At 45.0% G+C, this 20,853-nt stretch overlaps 1 protein-coding gene across 1 annotated transcript; it reads left to right on the forward strand.

Moving 5' to 3' along the window:
• Positions 1-2,345: 2,345 nt before the first annotated feature.
• arsib (arylsulfatase family, member Ib) lies at positions 2,346-11,472 on the forward strand. The gene is made up of 2 exons (XM_029770136.1): positions 2,346-3,090; positions 8,851-11,472. The coding sequence occupies exons 1-2, from the start codon at positions 2,783-2,785 to the stop codon at positions 10,262-10,264; spliced, it is 1,722 nt and encodes a 573-aa protein (XP_029625996.1). The 5' UTR covers positions 2,346-2,782; the 3' UTR covers positions 10,265-11,472.
• The last annotated feature ends 9,381 nt before the right edge of the window (positions 11,473-20,853 follow it).

The following is a 20,853-nucleotide window of genomic DNA, read 5'->3' on the forward strand; positions in this document are numbered from 1 at the left end:
CACATGAGCATAGTCTTGTGATGGGACATGACACGTTTGCCTGTTGCCCTCCACCTCTAACCCTAACCCTTCCTCTGGCCTGACCACTTTAACAGTTATACTAAAAGTAGGAACATTTTCAAACATGAATTATAATTGTCAGCCATTCACTAAGAATTGTATTGGATTTCAAAGACCTTTTGACTTATTTTTGTGTTCTTATCATTATTTCATACCCATTACTACCTCATAGGTCCAGCAGAAGGGACAGGTCCGAAGTCACGTATGTGGACCAGTTTAGGAGCGACACCAGACTGGAGTAGCAGGAAATTGTGTCTGCAATGGGCCGGCAGCTTTGGAAGACCCACTTTTCATCCCGTCAACACCAGACAATGACTACAGTGACTATTCCATTGAATTAGACTTGTGAAAAGCTAACTCTACATTTTTGTAACTTAGCAGATGCTCTTATCCAGAGTGACTTACAGGAGCAAATCAACTGATTTTTCACCTAGTCAGCTCAAGGATTCGAACCATCTACCTTTCAGTTACTGGCCCAACACTCTTAATCACGAGGCTACCTGCCACCTACTCTAGTAAAGGGGAAATGAATGCCCATTGACAACTCTCCTGTTGGCTGTTATTTTGCGCCAAGGGATGGGAGAGAGGAGAAAGGAAGAAAATCTTTTCCCCCTGCAAAGACAATCTTACATGGGTTTACAGAGGAACTTCTGTCATTAAACCTGTTTCAATCAGTGTAGATGCAAGGTTCCATGGAAACCTTATTTAATGCCAGAACAAATCCTAGGAATGGTTTGGTATTATTGCAGTCTACTAAAGACTAACACCCTGCTTGCTTACTGCAAGCGTTACTAATACACCACCTCTCAAAGCAGCTCTCCATTGAGGAAGTTTGCACATGCATCTACTGTCCATATCCTGTGGCCTCATACACCCGCACCACCACAGAGAACAATGAATCCCTCAATTCAACAGAAAATGAATAAAGTTAACTCTCGTACTCTCTGTTTTGTTGGAATTTCCCCCTTCACAAAGATGTACAGTTTTGAAGTTATTAAAGCCGTCTCCTTATAAATACCTTTTCCCTTTGTAGTGTGGGAGGATAGGACTTTCAAGGACAGAAGGCAAGCAGAAAGTTTCAATAACCTCAGTAACGGAATTATAAAAGGCAGCTCTTATGAACTGAGGTTGAAGCACTTCCCTCTCCAGTGGACTGGAGAGAGAAAAGCAATGTTCAGTGGTGGAATGGTACAGAGCGGTATGACAACCTGCACTGTCCGTCTCCCAATGCCCAGGTGCACCATAAATATCCAGCTGCACCTTCCTCTGCTCTGGGAATTGTAACGAGGTTATTCTAGTCTTGGCAAACAGGCGTTAATAAAGTAAACAGTTGCAGGCATAGATTTAGTCAGGCAACATTGGTAGATTCTTGACACTGATACAAAAACATTGTGCTAAGACCACTTTTTGGTGGTGGTACAGCCGTGAAGCAGCAAAAGTATAAATTGCTGTGCGTGGAGAGAATAAACCTTTGGTATGTTGTAGTTGCACTGTACTGGTAATATTGTGCCCAGGGGTATAGAGGGAAGAGGGAAGAGCTTGTTAGGGTGTGTTTTTGATTTGACAGGGTGAAACGTTCCATGTGAACACACAAGTATGAACAGTGCAGGTTCCTCTGAAGCAGACAGGTAAATATGATGCTTCATCAACCTTATGTCAACCTTCTCTGTCAAGCCACACCCTATCCTAAGGCACGATGTCTATAATGGGATATATCAGGTATTGCTAGATTACTGTACGCTGGTGCTCATAGAATGATTATGAGGGGTCCATTGTTTCATGACTCTGCTTTCTAAGGGGTATGGTCCGTGATCTTGCAACCTTTAGAATGTAGAAGTAGCCACACCATAGGCCTAATTGTAGGTTGACTGAAGCCTACTGTACATAGCTACTCCCATTCTAACTTTGATACTATAGGTATAATCATGTCATTAAATATAGGATACCTCAGAATAATCATTCTATGAGTACACTAAAGGTTATGGTCTGCAAGGGGTATAAGGTCTTACAACCTTTGAAATGTAGAAGGCCTGGGTTAATAGCATTGGCATACTTAAACACAACATAGGCCTAATTGTAGTAGGTCGACTTTGATAATAAAGTTTTTCTACTCAATAATCTGAGATTTTAGATGTACGGTCTATGCATGGTCCCTTGAATAACTTTTTGCATAGTAAAATGAATGGGATGCTCTTTTTTCAATGCAATGGAGCCAACTTTCCTTGAGATGAGGCGCACGGGGCTTGCATTGTACCAGAAGCGGAGGGATGGGTCTATGAAGGGTCTTGTTTCAAATTCTGTGCTGAGACGCGGGCGGAGTAACAGCAACCACTGAGAAGGAGGATCAGTGGAAAATGTATAGATAGGCTAACTGTAAAGAAATATTAAACCATACTTGGCCGGTCCGTGTTTAGTGGGGAATGGGGAATTGTTATGAGGCTGGAAGCGATGCAACGTTCTAATGTGCAGGAGTAGCGTTCAAAGTTTAGAGGCCAAGTTTACAGAACAGAAGCTTGGACATTTTAAGCGCTGGACGGTCATGACGAATGAGAATCTGTGGCGATAACAAGGTTTCATCTGTTTCCACTCTGCATCCTTGGATCAATTACGCGCGTGTGTATTCGTTTAATTTCAAGAATGTGTGTGATACACAGTGCGAGGAGTACTATAGTGCGAGGACCGTAACGACTCTAATGTCCAATTACAATCTAAAGTTGTAAAAATGCACGCAGCTACCAGCCTCACAATGGTCAGTTTGCTAAGTTTTGGCTACCTATCAATGGAATGGACCAAGCCGAATAAAGTGGAGGAGCACAATCAAAACGATTCCTCTATTACGTTTGAGCCCAAACAACCACCACACATCATATTCATACTGACGGATGACCAAGGCTTCAATGACATAGGTTATCACAACCCGGACATTCGTACTCCAACTCTAGACAAACTGGCCTCGGAGGGGGTGAAGCTGGAGAATTACTACGTTCAACCTATCTGCACTCCGTCACGCAGTCAGCTGATCACGGGCAGGTGAACATAAACCTATACCTAAGTTTGCGTCAGCATCTGGCTACCATTTTTTAGCACTTCCTAAAGCCGACTAGTTGAAGACAATATGTCGATATGCACTTGAGCAAGTCGCGTAAACATCGTTGCTATGGATAAGAGATTCTGCAGAATTAAGAAAATGTTAGTTTTTCCATTGATCACAACGTTACACTTATTGTTTTGTGAAGGCTACATTTTTATCTGTAATTACGGTGTACATCCAGGTGAGGAATTACAATGTAGTTTCCTAATTATACACCTATTTATTGCTAAACTACATAAAGTTGTGATGCATCACATCATGATCAAGATGCAGGGTGCGTTTAGACATAAATATACGCATGTTACAATGCATTCCATTATTAGCCAACTGGTGTTCCCCATAGGGCCTCAGTACAGTACAATGCCCTCACTCACGTAGAGTACCTAGAAATGTCTCCCCCAGCACTGGAAACAACTGTTGGTATGTAAAAGCTATGCACTAATGAGCTGTCCCTTGAGCTGTCCACAGTGATCTTCATCCAGTGTAACACAGAACAACAGCAACATTTACTGGAAGTACTCCTGCTGGCAGCTACAGTCAGTCATAACAGATGACTTAGTCTGATGATCATTCATAAGTCAATAAGAATTGTCAGTAAATCTAAACAAAGTCGTTTTGTTTTCCCATGGGAAACAGGGTAAACCCTGGCTGTCCTGTAAGTCTCAGAAAGCCATTACACAGACATTGAACGGGGTTTGAATACATATACAATAGAGGTGAGGGATACGTACATATTCTACATAGTCATGCACTTAGTGTACTTTACCAGGAAAGAGCTGTAAATTGTTGGGGAAGATAAATGCTGTAGATAACTCGCTTTCTACCCCAGGTACATGAACAGAAACATCTGTTGTTGAAATGGACTGTGGAGAGCTGCAGGGCGAGAGGCCAGTATTGTGAAACAACGGTTGAGGGCTGCTTCATCTGCTCTAGCAAGCAGAGACCGGATAAACACAACCATATGAGCACCAGTGTAGGAAGAGAACAACCATATGAGCACCAGTGTATGAAGAGAACAACCATATGAGCACCAGTGTAGGAACCATATGAGCACCAGTGTAGGAAGAGAACAACCATATGAGCACCAGTGTAGGAACCATATGAGCACCAGTGTAGGAAGAGAACAACCATATGAGCACCAGTGTAGGAAGAGAACAACCATATGAGCACCAGTGTAGGAACCATATGAGCACCAGTGTAGGAACCATATGAGCACCAGTGTAGGAAGAGAACAACCATATGAGCACCAGTGTAGGAACCATATGAGCACCAGTGTAGGAAGAGAACAACCATTTGAGCACCAGTGTAGGAAGAGAACCACCATATGAGCACCAGCGTAGGAAGAGAACCACCATATGAGCACCAGTGTAGGAAGAGAACAACCATATGAGCACCAGTGTAGGAAGAGAACAACCATATGAGCACCAGCGTAGGAAGAGAACCACCATATGAGCACCAGTGTAGGAAGAGAACAACCATATGAGCACCAGCGTAGGAAGAGAACAACCATATGAGCGCCAGTGTTGGAAGAGAACAGCCATATGAGCACCAGTGTAGGAAGAGAACCACCATATGAGCACCAGTGTAGGAAGAGAACAACCATATGAGCACCAGCATAGGAAGAGAACCACCATTTGAGCACCAGTGTAGGAAGAGAACCACCATATGAGCACCAGCGTAGGAAGAGAACCACCATATGAGCACCAGCGTAGGAAGAGAACAACCATTTGAGCACCAGTGTAGGAAGAGAACAACCATATGAGCACCAGTGTAGGAAGAGAACAACCATATGAGCACCAGCGTAGGAAGAGAACAACCATTTGAGCACCAGTGTAGGAAGAGAACAACCATATGAGCACCAGTGTAGGAAGAGAACAACCATATGAGCACCAGCATAGGAAGAGAACCACCATATGAGCACCAGTGTAGGAAGAGAACAACCATATGAGCACCAGCGTAGGAAGAGAACAACCATATGAGCACCAGTGTAGGAAGAGAACAACCATATGAGCACCAGCATAGGAAGAGAACCACCATATGAGCACCAGTGTAGGAAGAGAACAACCATATGAGCACCAGCGTAGGAAGAGAACAACCATATGAGCGCCAGTGTTGGAAGAGAACAGCCATATGAGCACCAGTGTAGGAAGAGAACCACCATATGAGCACCAGTGTAGGAAGAGAACAACCATATGAGCACCAGCATAGGAAGAGAACCACCATTTGAGCACCAGTGTAGGAAGAGAACCACCATATGAGCACCAGCGTAGGAAGAGAACCACCATATGAGCACCAGCGTAGGAAGAGAACAACCATTTGAGCACCAGTGTAGGAAGAGAACAACCATTTGAGCACCAGTGTAGGAAGAGAACAACCATTTGAGCACCAGCGTAGGAAGAGAACAACCATTTGAGCACCAGTGTAGGAAGAGAACAACCATTTGAGCACCAGTGTAGGAAGAGAACAACCATATGAGCACCAGTGTAGGAAGAGAACAACCATTTGAGCACCAGTGTAGGAAGAGAACAACCATTTGAGCACCAGCGTAGGAAGAGAACAACCATTTGAGCACCAGTGTAGGAAGAGAACAACCATTTGAGCACCAGTGTAGGAAGAGAACAACCATATGAGCACCAGTGTAGGAAGAGAACAACCATTTGAGCACCAGCGTAGGAAGAGAACAACCATTTGAGCACCAGTGTAGGAAGAGAACAACCATTTGAGCACCAGTGTAGGAAGAGAACAACCATATGAGCACCAGTGTAGGAAGAGAACCACCATTTGAGCACCAGTGTAGGAAGAGAACAACCATTTGAGCACCAGTGTAGGAAGAGAACAACCATTTGAGCACCAGTGTAGGAAGGGAACAACCATATGAGCACCAGTGTAGGAAGAGAACCACCATTTGAGCACCAGTGTAGGAAGAGAACAACCATTTGAGCACCAGTGTAGGAAGAGAATTGAAAATGAACGACACAACGCTTGGATGGAGTCCTTGTCTCCTCAGAGTAATGTACCTAAAACACACATTATGTTACCTCTATTGAAGTACTCAGAGAAGGTTGTACTTATTGATATGCCTTAACGTCTTTTAAAGTTCACAACTTGGGGAGGTCTTATCGAGAAAATGTAGAGTTGCTAAATATTTTTTGGTGAGAATGGATTACTAGGAATCTCAGTTGTGGCGTTTGCTTGAAGCACTTTTCAGGAGTGGGGATGTTGGCATATCACACAGCTGCTGCTGGGCTGCAGCCTGAACAACAGCTGTGGGGCCATCAGAGCACTGTGTGTGTGTGTGTTATGGGGTCGGTTGGTAGCCTGTCACTAGGGGAACAGTTCAACCTAGATCTGGATCTCCTGAGCGTTTGAAAGGAGAGTGTAATTAGCTGTTGTCTCCCCGGCAACACCCAGGTAATGAACAAGAGCAAGAGGAGGTGGTGAACAGACAGGAGCAACACACTTGTTTTTTAGGCTGAGGAGTGAGGACATGACACACGATCTTACTGAAAGAGTATAATAGCGTAATAGCCATCCACCCGAATCCAGAAACAGGCCCATTTACAGTTAGAGATGGGAGTGAGGGAGGTAGGGAGATAGGGAGGGAGGGAGTTAGGTAGGGAGGTAGGGAGGTAAGGAGATAGGTAGGGAGGGAGGGAGGTAGGGAGGTAAGGAGATAGGGAGGTAAGGAGATAGGGAGGGAGGTAGGGAGGTAAGGAGATAGGGAGGGAGGTAGGGAGGTAAGGAGGTAGGGAGGTAGGTAGGTAGAGAGGTAGGGAGGTAAGGAGGTAGGGAGGTAAGGAGGTAGGGAGGTATGGAGGTAGAGAGGTAAGGAGGTAGAGAGGTAGGGAGGTAAGGAGTTAGGGAGGGAGGTAGGGAGGTAGGTAGGCAGGTAGGGAGGTAGGGCGGTAGGGAGGTAAGGAGATAGGGAGGTTGGGAGGTAAGGAGATAGGGAGGGAGGTAGGGAGATAGGGAGGTAGGTAAGGAGGTAAGGAGATAGGGAGGGAGGGAATAGAGCTGTGGAATGTTTCTGTGTAGGCGTGTGTATATCTGCACTGCATCACCCTTTACATCAACTCTCAGTAGACCCTATCACCACATGCTCATTCAGACCCAGTGTGGGTCGTGAGAGGAAGGGGCTCATTCAGACCCCAGTGTGGGTCGTAGGAGGAAGAGGCTCATTCAGACCCAGTGTGGGTCGTGAGGGGAAGGGGCTCATTTAGACTCAGTGTGGGTCGTAGGAGGAAGGGGCTCATTCAGACCCAGTGTGGGTCGTGAGGGAAGGGGCTCATTCAGAATCAGTGTGGGTCGTAGGTGGAAGGGGCTCATTCAGACCCCAGTGTGGGTCGTAGGAGGAAGGGGCTCATTCAGACCCAGTGTGGGTCGTGAGGGAAGGGGCTCATTCAGAATCAGTGTGGGTCGTAGGTGGAAGGGGCTCATTCAGATCCAGTGTGGGTCGTAGGTGGAAGGGGCTCATTCAGAATCACTGTGGGTCGTTAGAGGAAGGGGCTCATTCAGACCCAGTGTGGGTCGTGAGAAAAGGGCTCATTCAGATCCAGTGTGGGTCGTAAGAGGAAGGGGCTCATTCAGACTCAGTGTTGGTTGTTGGAAGAAGGGGCTCATTCAGACCCAGTGTGGGTCGTAGGAGGAAGGGGCTCATTCAGACCCAGTGTGGGTCGTGTAGGAAGGCACTCATTCATACTCAGTTTGGGTTGTGCGAGGAAGGGGATGATTCAGACTCAGTGTGGGTGGTGGGAGGAAGGGGCTCATTCGACTCAGTGCGGGTCGTATATGGGAAGGGAAGGGGCTTGCCTGAAGGAAGTGGAGTGTGTCTGCATGCTTACTGCAGTGCAGACCACCCAAATATCAGACCATGCAAAGTACCTAGGCGGCCAGTCAACAGTTATACAGGGACAAGGTGCAAGTGTTTTAATGTGGTATAATGTAACTGAAGTACTACACGCTACTAAAAATAGGGAAATGTTCAAGGTTCATGAAAAATGCTATATTTTTTATGTAGAATGGTTTGGTATTTCTGTTAGTGGCCGCAGCACAGACGTCGTAGTGTTTATTATAGCTCAGTAGGGGGCTATGCTTGTTCTTCATATTTCTGCAACATTCCTTTTCTCACCCGTAACACTCTTATTAAAAAAGGTGCTATCTAGAACCTAAAAGGGTTCTTTGACTGTACCCATAGGAGAACCCTTTGAAGAACAATATTTGGTTCCAGGTAGAACCCTTTTGGTTCCAGGTAGAACTCTTTTGGGTTCCATGCAGAACCCTTTCCACAGAGGTTATCATATAGGAACAGCCAAAGAATCCTTTTGAACTCCTTTTTTTCAAAGAGTGTATCCTCGCAAAGTATGCCAGGAATACCCTTCTCCTTCCATTTAAGCAGACTCCTGACAGAAAACAAATGCTTATGTTTAGATAAGTGGTTCCTTAAAGACTAATTGACTTCATTAGTTGCCTTTTATGGCTTGAAAGCTGTAGTCAGGCTGTAAAACAAGCTTTGTCAACCACACTGTAATTAAATGGTTGGTAGAGCACAAACTACTTATCTGTAATGACAGATTATCTTCAATAAGGGTGTTCTCAGCATCATGACTATATTTTGGAATCAGTTCCAGCTGAACGTGTTTTGTACATAGTCAATGAGGATGATTAAGATTTGCTATTGGATATTATTTCCCTTTACACAGATACCAGATCCACACAGGCCTTCAGCATTCCATCATCCGGCCTCGACAGCCCAACTGCCTCCCCCTGGACATGACCACGCTCCCACAGCGACTGCAGGAAGCAGGGTACGCAACTCACATGGTGGGCAAATGGCATCTTGGCTTCTACAGGAAGGAGTGTCTGCCCACGCGCCGAGGCTTCCACAGCTACTTTGGCTCTCTGACGGGCAGTGTGGATTACTACACGTATGGTTCCTGTGACGGACCAGGCCTGTGTGGTTACGACCTCCACGAGGGGGAGACCGTGGCCTGGGGCCGTGGAGGCAAGTTCTCCACCCACCTCTACACACAGAGGGTACGCAAGATCCTGTCCACTCACGACCCGTCCCGCCAGCCCCTCTTCATGTTCCTCTCCCTCCAGGCAGTCCACACGCCCCTTCAGTCACCCAAGGCCTACATCTACCCCTACCGCGGGATGGGGAACGTAGCCAGAAGGAAGTACGCAGCCTTGGTGTCCATCGTAGACGAGGCTGTACGCAATGTCACCTACGCTCTGCGTAAGTACGGCTACTATCGCAACAGTGTGCTCATCTTCTCCACTGACAACGGTGCCCAGCCGTTCACTGGGGGGAGTAACTGGCCCCTACGGGGGCGTAAGGGGACCTACTGGGAGGGAGGTGTCCGTGGGGTGGGCTTCGTACACAGCCCACTGCTGCGTAACAAGCGGAGGGTCTCCAAGGCCCTCCTGCACATCACTGACTGGTATCCAACGCTAGTGGGTCTGGCTGGCGGTAACGTGTCACTGACTGAGGGTCTGGATGGCTACAATGTGTGGCCAACCATCAGTGAAGGCAAAGAGTCTCCACGCATGGAGATACTCCATAACATTGATCCGCTCCATCGGCGCACTGGCCTGCCCCCGTCTGGTTCTGGGCAGGAGGCCCAGCATTTGTGGGACACCACGGTCCAGGCTGCCATCCGGGTGGGGGACTGGAAGCTTCTAACAGGGGACCCGGGCCATGGAGACTGGGTCCCACCACAGGTACTGGCCAACTTTCCCGGCAGCTGGTGGACCCTGGAGCGGAACACTGGAGGAACAGGGAAGTCTGTGTGGCTCTTTAACATCACAGTAGACCCCTATGAACGCAGTGACCTGGCGCTGCAGAGGCCTGATGTGGTCAAACAGCTGTTAGCACGTCTGGCCTACTACAACCGCACTGCCGTCCCGGTCCGGTTCCCAACTGACGACCCCCGGGCCAACCCAGACCGCAACGGGGGGGCCTGGGTACCCTGGGTCGGGGGGGACGAAGACGAGCAGAAATGGAACGGGGTCTACAAAAAGGGGAGGAATAAAAGGAAGAAGAAATGCAAGCTGGGTAAACTGAGATCCTTTTTCAAGAAACTGAATACAAGGATAATGTCCAATAGAATATGAGTTGGCAAAGTGAATGACACTCAGTCACATGTAGCCTTTAACAGGGTTGGGTAGGTTACTTTCTAAATGTAATCCGTTACTCCCCAATCCTGACTATTCATTTAACACTGCAACAATATTCTGAGCCAGCAATATCCGTTTTCACACCTGTGTGTGCGTGTGATAAGGGAAAATTATATTTACTATTGTGCATCTCTTTGTCTGTGCCTTTGATGTTTTTGGATGTAAGACTATTGGGTTCTATGGTATTTGTTAAATGTTCCATTACATCTATATGTAGTGTGTAGCTAAGTGAATTGAGCATGCTGCATGTATACTTTGACCTAATCAATTGTGGGTTAATGGACTACTAATTAACTGGCCTGTTTTGGGAATGTTTTTGAGAATGTCTAAGAAATGAAACAACTTCTTTTTTGTTGTTGTTGTTGATAACCACAGAAAGTAACATCAGATTCCTCTTTACTTCTTTGTGATAACCAAAGAAACGACCCACTGGGCAAAAACTGGCTGAGTCAATGTTGTTTCCACGTCATTTCAACCCCCCAAAAATCGATGTGAGGATGTTGATTCAATGTAGAAAACTCATTGGATTCACAATAAGTCATGAACGTAAGGCATTTAGTCTTTTTTACACCCAGCCTTTAACCTAAATCCAATGACATGGTGACATGTCTTGTTGAATTCACATTTGCTGACAACTCAACCAAATATAAATCAAAGCTAGATGTTGAACTGACGTCTGTGCCCAGTGGGTATTATCATATTCCTCTATATTTCTTTGTGATAACCACAGGGTCTAATATCATATTCCTCTATATTTCTTTGTGATAACCACAGGGTCTAATATCATATTCCTCTATATTTCTTTGTGATAACCACAGGGTCTAACATCATATTCCTCTATATTTCTTTGTGATAACCACAGGGTCTAATATCATATTCCTCTATATTTCTTTGTGATAACCACAGGGTCTAACATCATATTCCTCTATATTTCTTTGTGATAACCACAGGGTCTAACATCATATTCCTCTATATTTCTTTGTGATAACCACAGGGTCTAATATCATATTCCTCTATATTTCTTTGTGATAACCACAGAAACTAACATCATATTCCTCTATATTTCTTTGTGATAACCACAGGGTCTAACATCATATTCCTCTATATTTCTTTGTGATAACCACAGGGTCTAATATCATATTCCTCTATATTTCTTTGTGATAACCACATGACACCCTCACCTTTTTACTTCTTTGTGACATCCTCATCTTGACAACAGACAGACCATTGGTGGGTATGAAGGTATGTCATCCTACTCAGGTAGGCAACTGTGCACAACCTAATGAAAACTGAAAGGAAGAGTGTTAGTCTGTAGAAGGTTGTAAAGGGGCTGTGCTGATAGTGGATTTTCTCCAATGGAAACCATTCAACTCTGTAGTAAATGATTGATAGTGAAATCTACCAAGAATGTAATCAGGCCTCAGCAGGGAATTTAAATACAAAGGTCTGTCTGGCCTTCCTAAACACAGCTAGGGCCTACTGGTGCCAAACTTGGCCCGCAGGGTATTTTATTTGACACCCCAAGTATTCTGAGGCAAAAATATATATCATTTATTTCAAATTTTGTTATCTATCTATCTATCTTTTTTTTTTTTTTTTTACTGTTGGACATAAAATACTGTAAAAGTACCAGAAAATCAGCTCCAATTGGTTTTCATTATGGAAATCTGTTCCAAAGTATTCCAACACATAATAGAGAGATATATGTGATCGTATACAAACGTAACCAAGGTTTGAAATGTAAAGGTTTTACATTTTAGTCATTTAGCAGATGCTCTTATCCACAGCAACTTACAGTAGTGAATGCATACATTTCATAAAAAAATTCCCGAAGGATCCCCCATGGGAATCGAACTCACAACCCTGGCATTGCAAACACCATGCTCTACCAACTGAGCCACACGGGACTGTGTTTTAGTCAAATATTATATCAGTTTGGGCCAATTGCAGTCAATTAGCAGTCTAAAAATTATTTGTAATTATGTTCCAACCCCCTAACCCTCCACTCAAGAAAAAAATCGTCCCAGGGCTGAATCTAGTTGATTCAGCCTACTCCCTCTACACACTGTAAATAATGTATTCATCAACACACGATAGTCTTAGACTCTCCCTCTCTCAGATTTCCCTCAACACTGCATGACACAAGCTTTCAGGAAGCACTCCAAGAAAACTACTCTAGTAGTAAGTCAAAGTATTACAGTGGCTTTCAAAAACACTCAAGATTGTAAGAGGAGCAGCTGCAGAGAGACTCATCACCTCAAAAAATAGTTAATGATATCTCGGAATCTGAGGCATCCAAGAAAAACAAAATGTCCAGGAAAAATGCTTGGGCCATTATCTCTTAACTGTTCAGTAAAGCAGATGTTAGTCTCCATAAGGGAACTATAGAGAGGGCAGACGTCTCTTGGAATAGAAGACGAAGAGATGACAGACGATCTCTGTCCAGCTGTGTGTGTGTGAGAGAGAGGGGGTAACTAGGAGGGGGAGAGAGATAGAGATAGGACAAGTGCATTTATTAAATACCCTAATGCATCTAAAGTGAACCAAGGCTGACTCACTGGCCATTACTACTGTCTGATTAATGACATGGACAGATCTTGATGCACATGATTTTGTCTTTTCACAGTAATGTGAATCTCTCATAGAGATGACTCTACATAGAGTTAATGGGAGATATTGCCATTTTAGGCCATTTACTCCCCATTCTACTTAGCCATGGAGTTTATTGCACTGTCGATGTTGTGCTACCTGAAGAGCTTTTACTATGTGAGCTACAATCCTCCTGTGACCTTTACTAGTATGAAAAGGAGATATAAATTTACTTTTTTTTTAACTTTAGTTTATTTAGTAAATATTTTCTTAACTATTCTTTTCTTAAAACTGCATTGTTCGTTAAGGGCTTGTAAGTATGCATTTCACTGTAAGGTCTACACCTGTTGTATTCGGCGCATGTGACAAATACAATTTGATTTGGTTTGAATATAAAAGACAGCTAAGAGGAACGTATGGATGTGGTAGAGGAGGAATTACAGAATTCATTTGTTTCTATTAGTGAGCTCTCAGAAAAGAAGCTTGTCAGAGTTCACACAATGCAGTTGTCAGGCAGCAGATGATTGTGTTGAGTGACTCATGATTTCTTTACATGTTATAAGGGCCGTTCTTATCACTGTGGTTCGCTCCTTATGACTGAGACACATTTTTGTCACACATTATTTGGATAGTCTAATACAAAACATTAGGAACACCTTCCTAATATTGTATTGCACCCCCCCCCCCCCCCCCTCCCTTTTGTCCACAGAACCACCTCAATTCGTCAGGGCATGGACTCTACAAGGTGTCGGAAGCGTTCCACAGGGATGCTGGCCCATGTTGACTTCAATGCTTCCCACAGTTGTGTCAAGTTGGCTGGATGTCCTTTGGGTGGGGGACCATTCTTGATACACACAGGAAACTGTTGAGTGTGGAAAAACCCAGCAGTGTTGCAGTTCTTGACACAAACCGCTGCGCTTGGCACCTACTACCATACCCCCTTCAAAGGCACTTCAATATTTTGTCTTTCCCATTCACCCTCTGAATGGCACACAAACACAATCCATGTCTCAAGTCTTAAAAATCCTTCTTTAACCTCTCCTCCCCTTCAACTACATACACTGATTGAAGTGACAAGTGACATCTATAAGGGATCATAGCTTTCACCTGTATTCACCTGGTCAATCTTTGTCTTGGAAAGAGCAGGTGTTCCTGTTGATAAGCAACTGCTTGCTAAGGTTACAGTTAGGGTTAGGGTAGGGTTTAGAATAAGGGTTAGGGTTAAAGGTTAGGGCTAGGGGAAGGGTTAAGGTTTAGGGTTAAAGGTTAGGGTTAGGGTTAAAGGGCCAATGCAGCTGTTTTTATATCAAATTGTAACGTGTACGCTGGGAGTCGGAAAGCAAGTTCAGGGAGTGTATTTAATAAATAAATTAACATAGAACAAAACAAGAAATACGGGTAGCGTACAGACATGAAACAATGGAACAGAAACAATAACACATGGGGAAAGAACCAAAGGGAGTGACATAGGGAAGCTAATCAGGCAGGTGATTGAGTCCAGGTGAGTCTGATGAGGCACTGATGCGCGTAACGATGGTGACAGGTGTGCGTAATAATGAGCACCCTGACGACCTTGAGCGCCGGAGAGGGAGTATACGTGACACAAATCATTTCTGGTTAACAATAATTACCTTACTGTAATAGTTGTACATTAAAATTGACACATAGCTATTTAGCTAAATAAATTCTCAAGCAAGAATTTTGCTAGGACTGTCTAGGAGTGGTCTGAGTTGGGAGGGGGAAACTGAATACTAGCTGTTATTGGCAGAAAGGTTTGGAACTCACTTTGTTATTGGTCTGTTAACCAATTCATCGCCTGGTGATGTCCCCAGACAAGCCAAAACTCCCGTCCTTGTAAACCTGCTAATTAGATGGTCATGTGTCGATTGTATTTTCAACCAGCAGCTATCAGGAAATAACACTGATACAATATTTTCACACTTTTACCGTGTTAGTTTCATCAGCTGTTGTACAATATGATACAAAACACAGGAACATTTGAATTTTGACTACACTGGGCCTTTAAGTTTAGGGTTAGGATGTGTGTTAAGTTTAGGGTTAGGATATGTGTTAAGGTTAGGGTTAGGGCTAGGGTTAGTAGATAGTTTAAATGTTGTTGACAGTTATTCACCATATACTGACCATCTAAACCATCTACTACATCTAAACCATCTACTACATCTAAACCATCTACTACATCTAAACCATCTACTACATCTAAACCATCTACTACATCTAAACCAACTACTACATCTAAACCATCTACTATATCTAAACCATCTACTACATCTAAACCATCTACTACATCTAAACCATCTACTACATCTAAACCATCTACTACATCTAAACCATCTACTACATCTAAACCATCTACTACATCTAAACCATCTATTACATCTAAACCAACTACTACATCTAAACCAACTACTACATCTAAACCATCTACTACATCTAAACCATCTACTACATCTAAACCAACTACTACATCTAAACCATCTACTACATCTAAACCATCTACTACATCTAAACCATCTACTACATCTAAACCAACTACTACATCTAAACCATCTACTACATCTAAACCATCTACTACATCTAAACCATCTACTACATCTAAACCAACTACTACATCTAAACCATCTACTACATCTAAACCATCTACTACATCTAAACCATCTACTATTTGGACTATTCAAATAAAGTGTTACCCAGATTTCTTTCAGATGTGAAATATTGTGTCCAGAGCTAGCGACATTTCAGGCAACAACAGGTTTTTCACCACTAGCTTGGCCTCTGAGCTCCCTGCCAGTTCTCTTCCAGAGCTTGATTCTATGGTGCAGCTGCCTGTATCCCTGGCTGCACTCACAGACCCTGCAGACAAACTCAACCCAAAGTCTCCTAATCCGATCCATTACTCCATATAGTACTGGCATGCCTCAGCCTCATCTCATGTTACCATGACTACTGCCAAAGAATGTTCTCTGCTCACTAGACTGAAGTCTGGGTTTGGACCATCAATGTCAGTCACATCAACCCCTGTTGTTACCTGATCTCTCTCTCTCATTCGCTCTCTCTCTCGCTCAGATCCTGCAGATCCTCATGCGCTAACAACATGCAATAGTTGGGGAAAAAGGTTATGGCCCACTGCACGGTAGAAACATACATAACTGAGGCTGTCAACATTGTTGACATTCAAGTGATTTACACTCTTCAGCATCATTACATCATGGAGCACAGGGTATAGTAATATCATGGAGCCTGGGGGATAGTCTTATCATGGAGCCTGGGGAATAGTCATATCATGGAGCCTGGGGTATAGTCATATCATGGAGCCTGGGGGATAGTCTTATCATGGAGCCTGGGGTATAGTCTTATCATGGAGCCTGGGGGATAGTTATATCATGGAGCCTGGGGTATAGTCTTATCATGGAGCCTGGGGTATAGTCTTATCATGGAGCCTGGGGGATAGTCATATCATGGAGCCTGGGGTATAGTCTTATCATGGAGCCTGGGGGATAGTCATATCATGGAGCCTGGGGTATAGTCTTATCATGGAGCCTGGGGGATAGTCTTATCAAGGAGCCTGGGGGATAGTCATATCATGGAGCCTGGGGAATAGTCATGTCATGGAGCCTGGGGTATAGTCATATCATGGAGCCTGGGGGATAGTCTTATCATGGAGCCTGGGGTATAGTCTTATCATGGAGCCTGGGGGATAGTTATATCATGGAGCCTGGGGTATAGTCTTATCATGGAGCCTGGGGTATAGTCTTATCATGGAGCCTGGGGGATAGTCATATCATGGAGCCTGGGGTATAGTCTTATCATGGAGCCTGGGGGATAGTCATATCATGGAGCCTGGGGTATAGTCTTATCATGGAGCCTGGGGATAGTCATATCATGGAGCCTGGGGTATAGTCATATCATGGAGCCTGGGGTATAGTCTTATCATGGAGCCTGGGGTATAGTCATATCATGGAGCCTGGGGGATAGTTATATCATGGAGCCTGGGGTATAGTCTTATCATGGAGCCTGGGGTATAGTCTTATCATGGAGCCTGGGGGATAGTCATATCATGGAGCCTGGGGTATAGTCTTATCATGGAGCCTGGGGGATAGTCATATCATGGAGCCTGGGGTATAGTCTTATCATGGAGCCTGGGGATAGTCATATCATGGAGCCTGGGGTATAGTCATATCATGGAGCCTGGGGTATAGTCTTATCATGGAGCCTGGGGTATAGTCATATCATGGAGCCTGGGGGATAGTCTTATCATGGAGCCTGGGGTATAGTCTTATCATGGAGCCTGGGGGATAGTCATATCATGGAGCCTGGGGGATAGTCATATCATGGAGCCTGGGGAGTTGTCATATCATGGAGCCTGGGGTATAGTCATATCATGGAGCCTGGGAGATAGTCTTATCATGGAGCCTGGGGTATAGTCTTATCATGGAGCCTGGGGGATAGTCATATCATGGAGCCTGGGGTATAGTCTTATCATGGAGCCTGGGGGATAGTCTTATCATGGAGCCTGGGGATAGTCATATCATGGAGCCTGGGGTATAGTCATATCATGGAGCCTGGGGGATAGTATTATCATGGAGCCTGGGGTATAGTCTTATCATGGAGCCTGGGGTATAGTCATATCATGGAGCCTGGGGGATAGTCTTATCATGGAGCCTGGGGTATAGTCTTATCATGGAGCCTGGGGGATAGTCATATCATGGAGCCTGGGGGATAGTCTTATCATGGAGCCTGGGGGATAGTCATATCATGGAGCCTGGGGGATAGTCATATCATGGAGCCTGGGGAGTTGTCATATCATGGAGCCTGGGGTATAGTCATATCATGGAGCCTGGGAGATAGTCTTATCATGGAGCCTGGGGTATAGTCTTATCATGGAGCCTGGGGGATAGTCATATCATGGAGCCTGGGGTATAGTCTTATCATGGAGCCTGGGGGATAGTCATATCATGGAGCCTGGGGGATAGTCTTATCATGGAGCCTGGGGTATAGTCTTATCATGGAGCCTGGGGGATAGTCATATCATGGAGCCTGGGGGATAGTCATATCATGGAGCCTGGGGTATAGTCATATCATGGAGCCTTGGGTATAGTCATATCATGGAGCCTGGGGGATAGTCTTATCATGGAGCCTGGGGGATAGTCATATCATGGAGCCTGGGGGATAGTCATATCATGGAGCCTGGGGAGTTGTCATATCATGGAGCCTGGGGTATAGTCATATCATGGAGCCTGGGGATAGTCATATCATGGAGCCTGGGGTATAGTCATATCATGGAGCCTGGGGGATAGTATTATCATGGAGCCTGGGGTATAGTCTTATCATGGAGCCTGGGGTATAGTCATATCATGGAGCCTGGGGGATAGTCTTATCATGGAGCCTGGGGTATAGTCTTATCATGGAGCCTGGGGGATAGTCATATCATGGAGCCTGGGGGATAGTCATATCATGGAGCCTGGGGTATAGTCATATCATGGAGCCTTGGGTATAGTCATATCATGGAGCCTGGGGGATAGTCTTATCATGGAGCCTGGGGGATAGTCATATCATGGAGCCTGGGGTATAGTCATATCATGGAGCCTGGGGTATAGTCTTATCATGGAGCCTGGGGTATAGTCTTATCATGGAGCACAGGGTGTAGTCATATCATGGAGCCTGGGGGATAGTCTTATCATGGAGCCTGGGGTATAGTCTTATCATGGAGCCTGGGGGATAGTCATATCATGGAGCCTGGGGAGTAGTCATATCATGGAGCCTGGGGTATAGTCATATCATGGAGCCTGGGGGATAGTTTTGTCATGAAGCCTGGGGTATAGTCTTATCATGGAGCCTGGGGGATAGTCATATCATGGAGCCTGGGGGATAGTCTTATCATGGAGCCTGGGGAATAGTCATATCATGGAGCCTGGGGTATAGTCTTATCATGGAGCCTGGGGTATAGTCTTATCATGGAGCCTGGAGTATAGTCTTATCATGGAGCCTGGGGTATAGTCTTATCATGGAGCCTGGGGTATAGTCTTATCATGGAGCCTGGGGTATAGTCATATCATGGAGCCTGGTGTATAGTCTTATCATGGAGCCTGGGGTATAGTCTTATCATGGAGCCTGGGGTATAGTCATATCATGGAGCCTGGGGTATAGTCTTATCATGGAGCCTGGGGTATAGTCTTATCATGGAGCCTGGGGTATAGTCTTATCATGGCGCCTGGGGTATAGTCATATCATGGAGCCTGGGGTATAGTCTTATCATGGAGCCTGGGGTATAGTCTTATCATGGAGCCTGGGGTATAGTCTTATCATGGAGCCTGGGCGATAGTCTTATCATGGAGCCTGGGGATAGTCATATCATGGAGCCTGGGGTATAGTCATATCATGGAGCCTGGGGGATAGTATTATCATGGAGCCTGGGGTATAGTCTTATCATGGAGCCTGGGGTATAGTCATATCATGGAGCCTGGGGGATAGTCTTATCATGGAGCCTGGGGTATAGTCTTATCATGGAGCCTGGGGGATAGTCATATCATGGAGCCTGGGGGATAGTCATATCATGGAGCCTGGGGTATAGTCATATCATGGAGCCTGGGGTATAGTCATATCATGGAGCCTGGGGGATAGTCTTATCATGGAGCCTGGGGGATAGTCATATCATGGAGCCTGGGGTATAGTCATATCATGGAGCCTGGGGTATAGTCTTATCATGGAGCCTGGGGTATAGTCTTATCATGGAGCACAGGGTATAGTCATATCATGGAGCCTGGGGGATAGTCTTATCATGGAGCCTGGGGTATAGTCTTATCATGGAGCCTGGGGGATAGTCATATCATGGAGCCTGGGGAGTAGTCATATCATGGAGCCTGGGGTATAGTCATATCATGGAGCCTGGGGGATAGTTTTGTCATGGAGCCTGGGGTATAGTCTTATCATGGAGCCTGGGGGATAGTCATATCATGGAGCCTGGGGGATAGTCTTATCATGGAGCCTGGGGAATAGTCATATCATGGAGCCTGGGGTATAGTCTTATCATGGAGCCTGGGGTATAGTCTTATCATGGAGCCTGGAGTATAGTCTTATCATGGAGCCTGGGGTATAGTCTTATCATGGAGCCTGGGGTATAGTCTTATCATGGAGCCTGGGGTATAGTCATATCATGGAGCCTGGTGTATAGTCTTATCATGGAGCCTGGGGTATAGTCTTATCATGGAGCCTGGGGTATAGTCATATCATGGAGCTTGGGGTATAGTCTTATCATGGAGCCTGGGGTATAGTCTTATCATGGAGCCTGGGGTATAGTCTTATCATGGAGCCTGGGGTATAGTCATATCATGGAGCCTGGGGTATAGTCTTATCATGGAGCCTGGGGTATAGTCTTATCATGGAGCCTGGGGTATAGTCTTATCATGGAGCCTGGGGTATAGTCATATATCATGTAGCCTGGGGAATAGTCATATCATGGAGCCTGGGGAATAGTCAGACTTAATTTTGACTTGCTCTCACACACCTCTGCGTTTTCCTCTACACAATGCACATCCTATCAATTTTAGTTAGATTGGAGGGGAAAGATCTGCTCAGACTTGTTAGACCTCAGTTTGAATTCTATCTACAGAGCATTCCTCAGCAATAATAGTATAGTAAATGTAATGAATATCCACATATTTCTTTAAGCTATATAATTCAATCTTAATCATTTGTATTTCCTAAGAGTTAGCAAAGCTTTTCTAATGTCTTCTAACATCGACTGTGCGTCCACTGTCTCCACAGTGAGACAGCTCTCCCACTAAGTAGGCTGCAGGGATAGGGTCAATTCCATTTTAATTCCAGTCAATTCAGAAAGTAAACCCAATTCCAATTCAACATTTTCCCAATTGAAAAGGATTGAAGAGACTGTCAACACTTCCGGAATTGACAGGTATTGA

Source organism: Salmo trutta, chromosome 12 (assembly GCF_901001165.1).
Source record: "Salmo trutta chromosome 12, fSalTru1.1, whole genome shotgun sequence".
NCBI classification, from domain to species: domain Eukaryota; kingdom Metazoa; phylum Chordata; class Actinopteri; order Salmoniformes; family Salmonidae; genus Salmo; species Salmo trutta.

Coding starts and splice junctions, on each gene's coding strand:
- arsib (XM_029770136.1), top strand. CDS start 2,783: ATGCACGCAGCTACCAGCCTCACAATGGTCAGTTTGCTAAGTTTTGGC. Junction 3,091..8,850: donor AGTCAGCTGATCACGGGCAG/GTGAACATAAAC, acceptor CCCTTTACACAG/ATACCAGATCCACACAGGCC.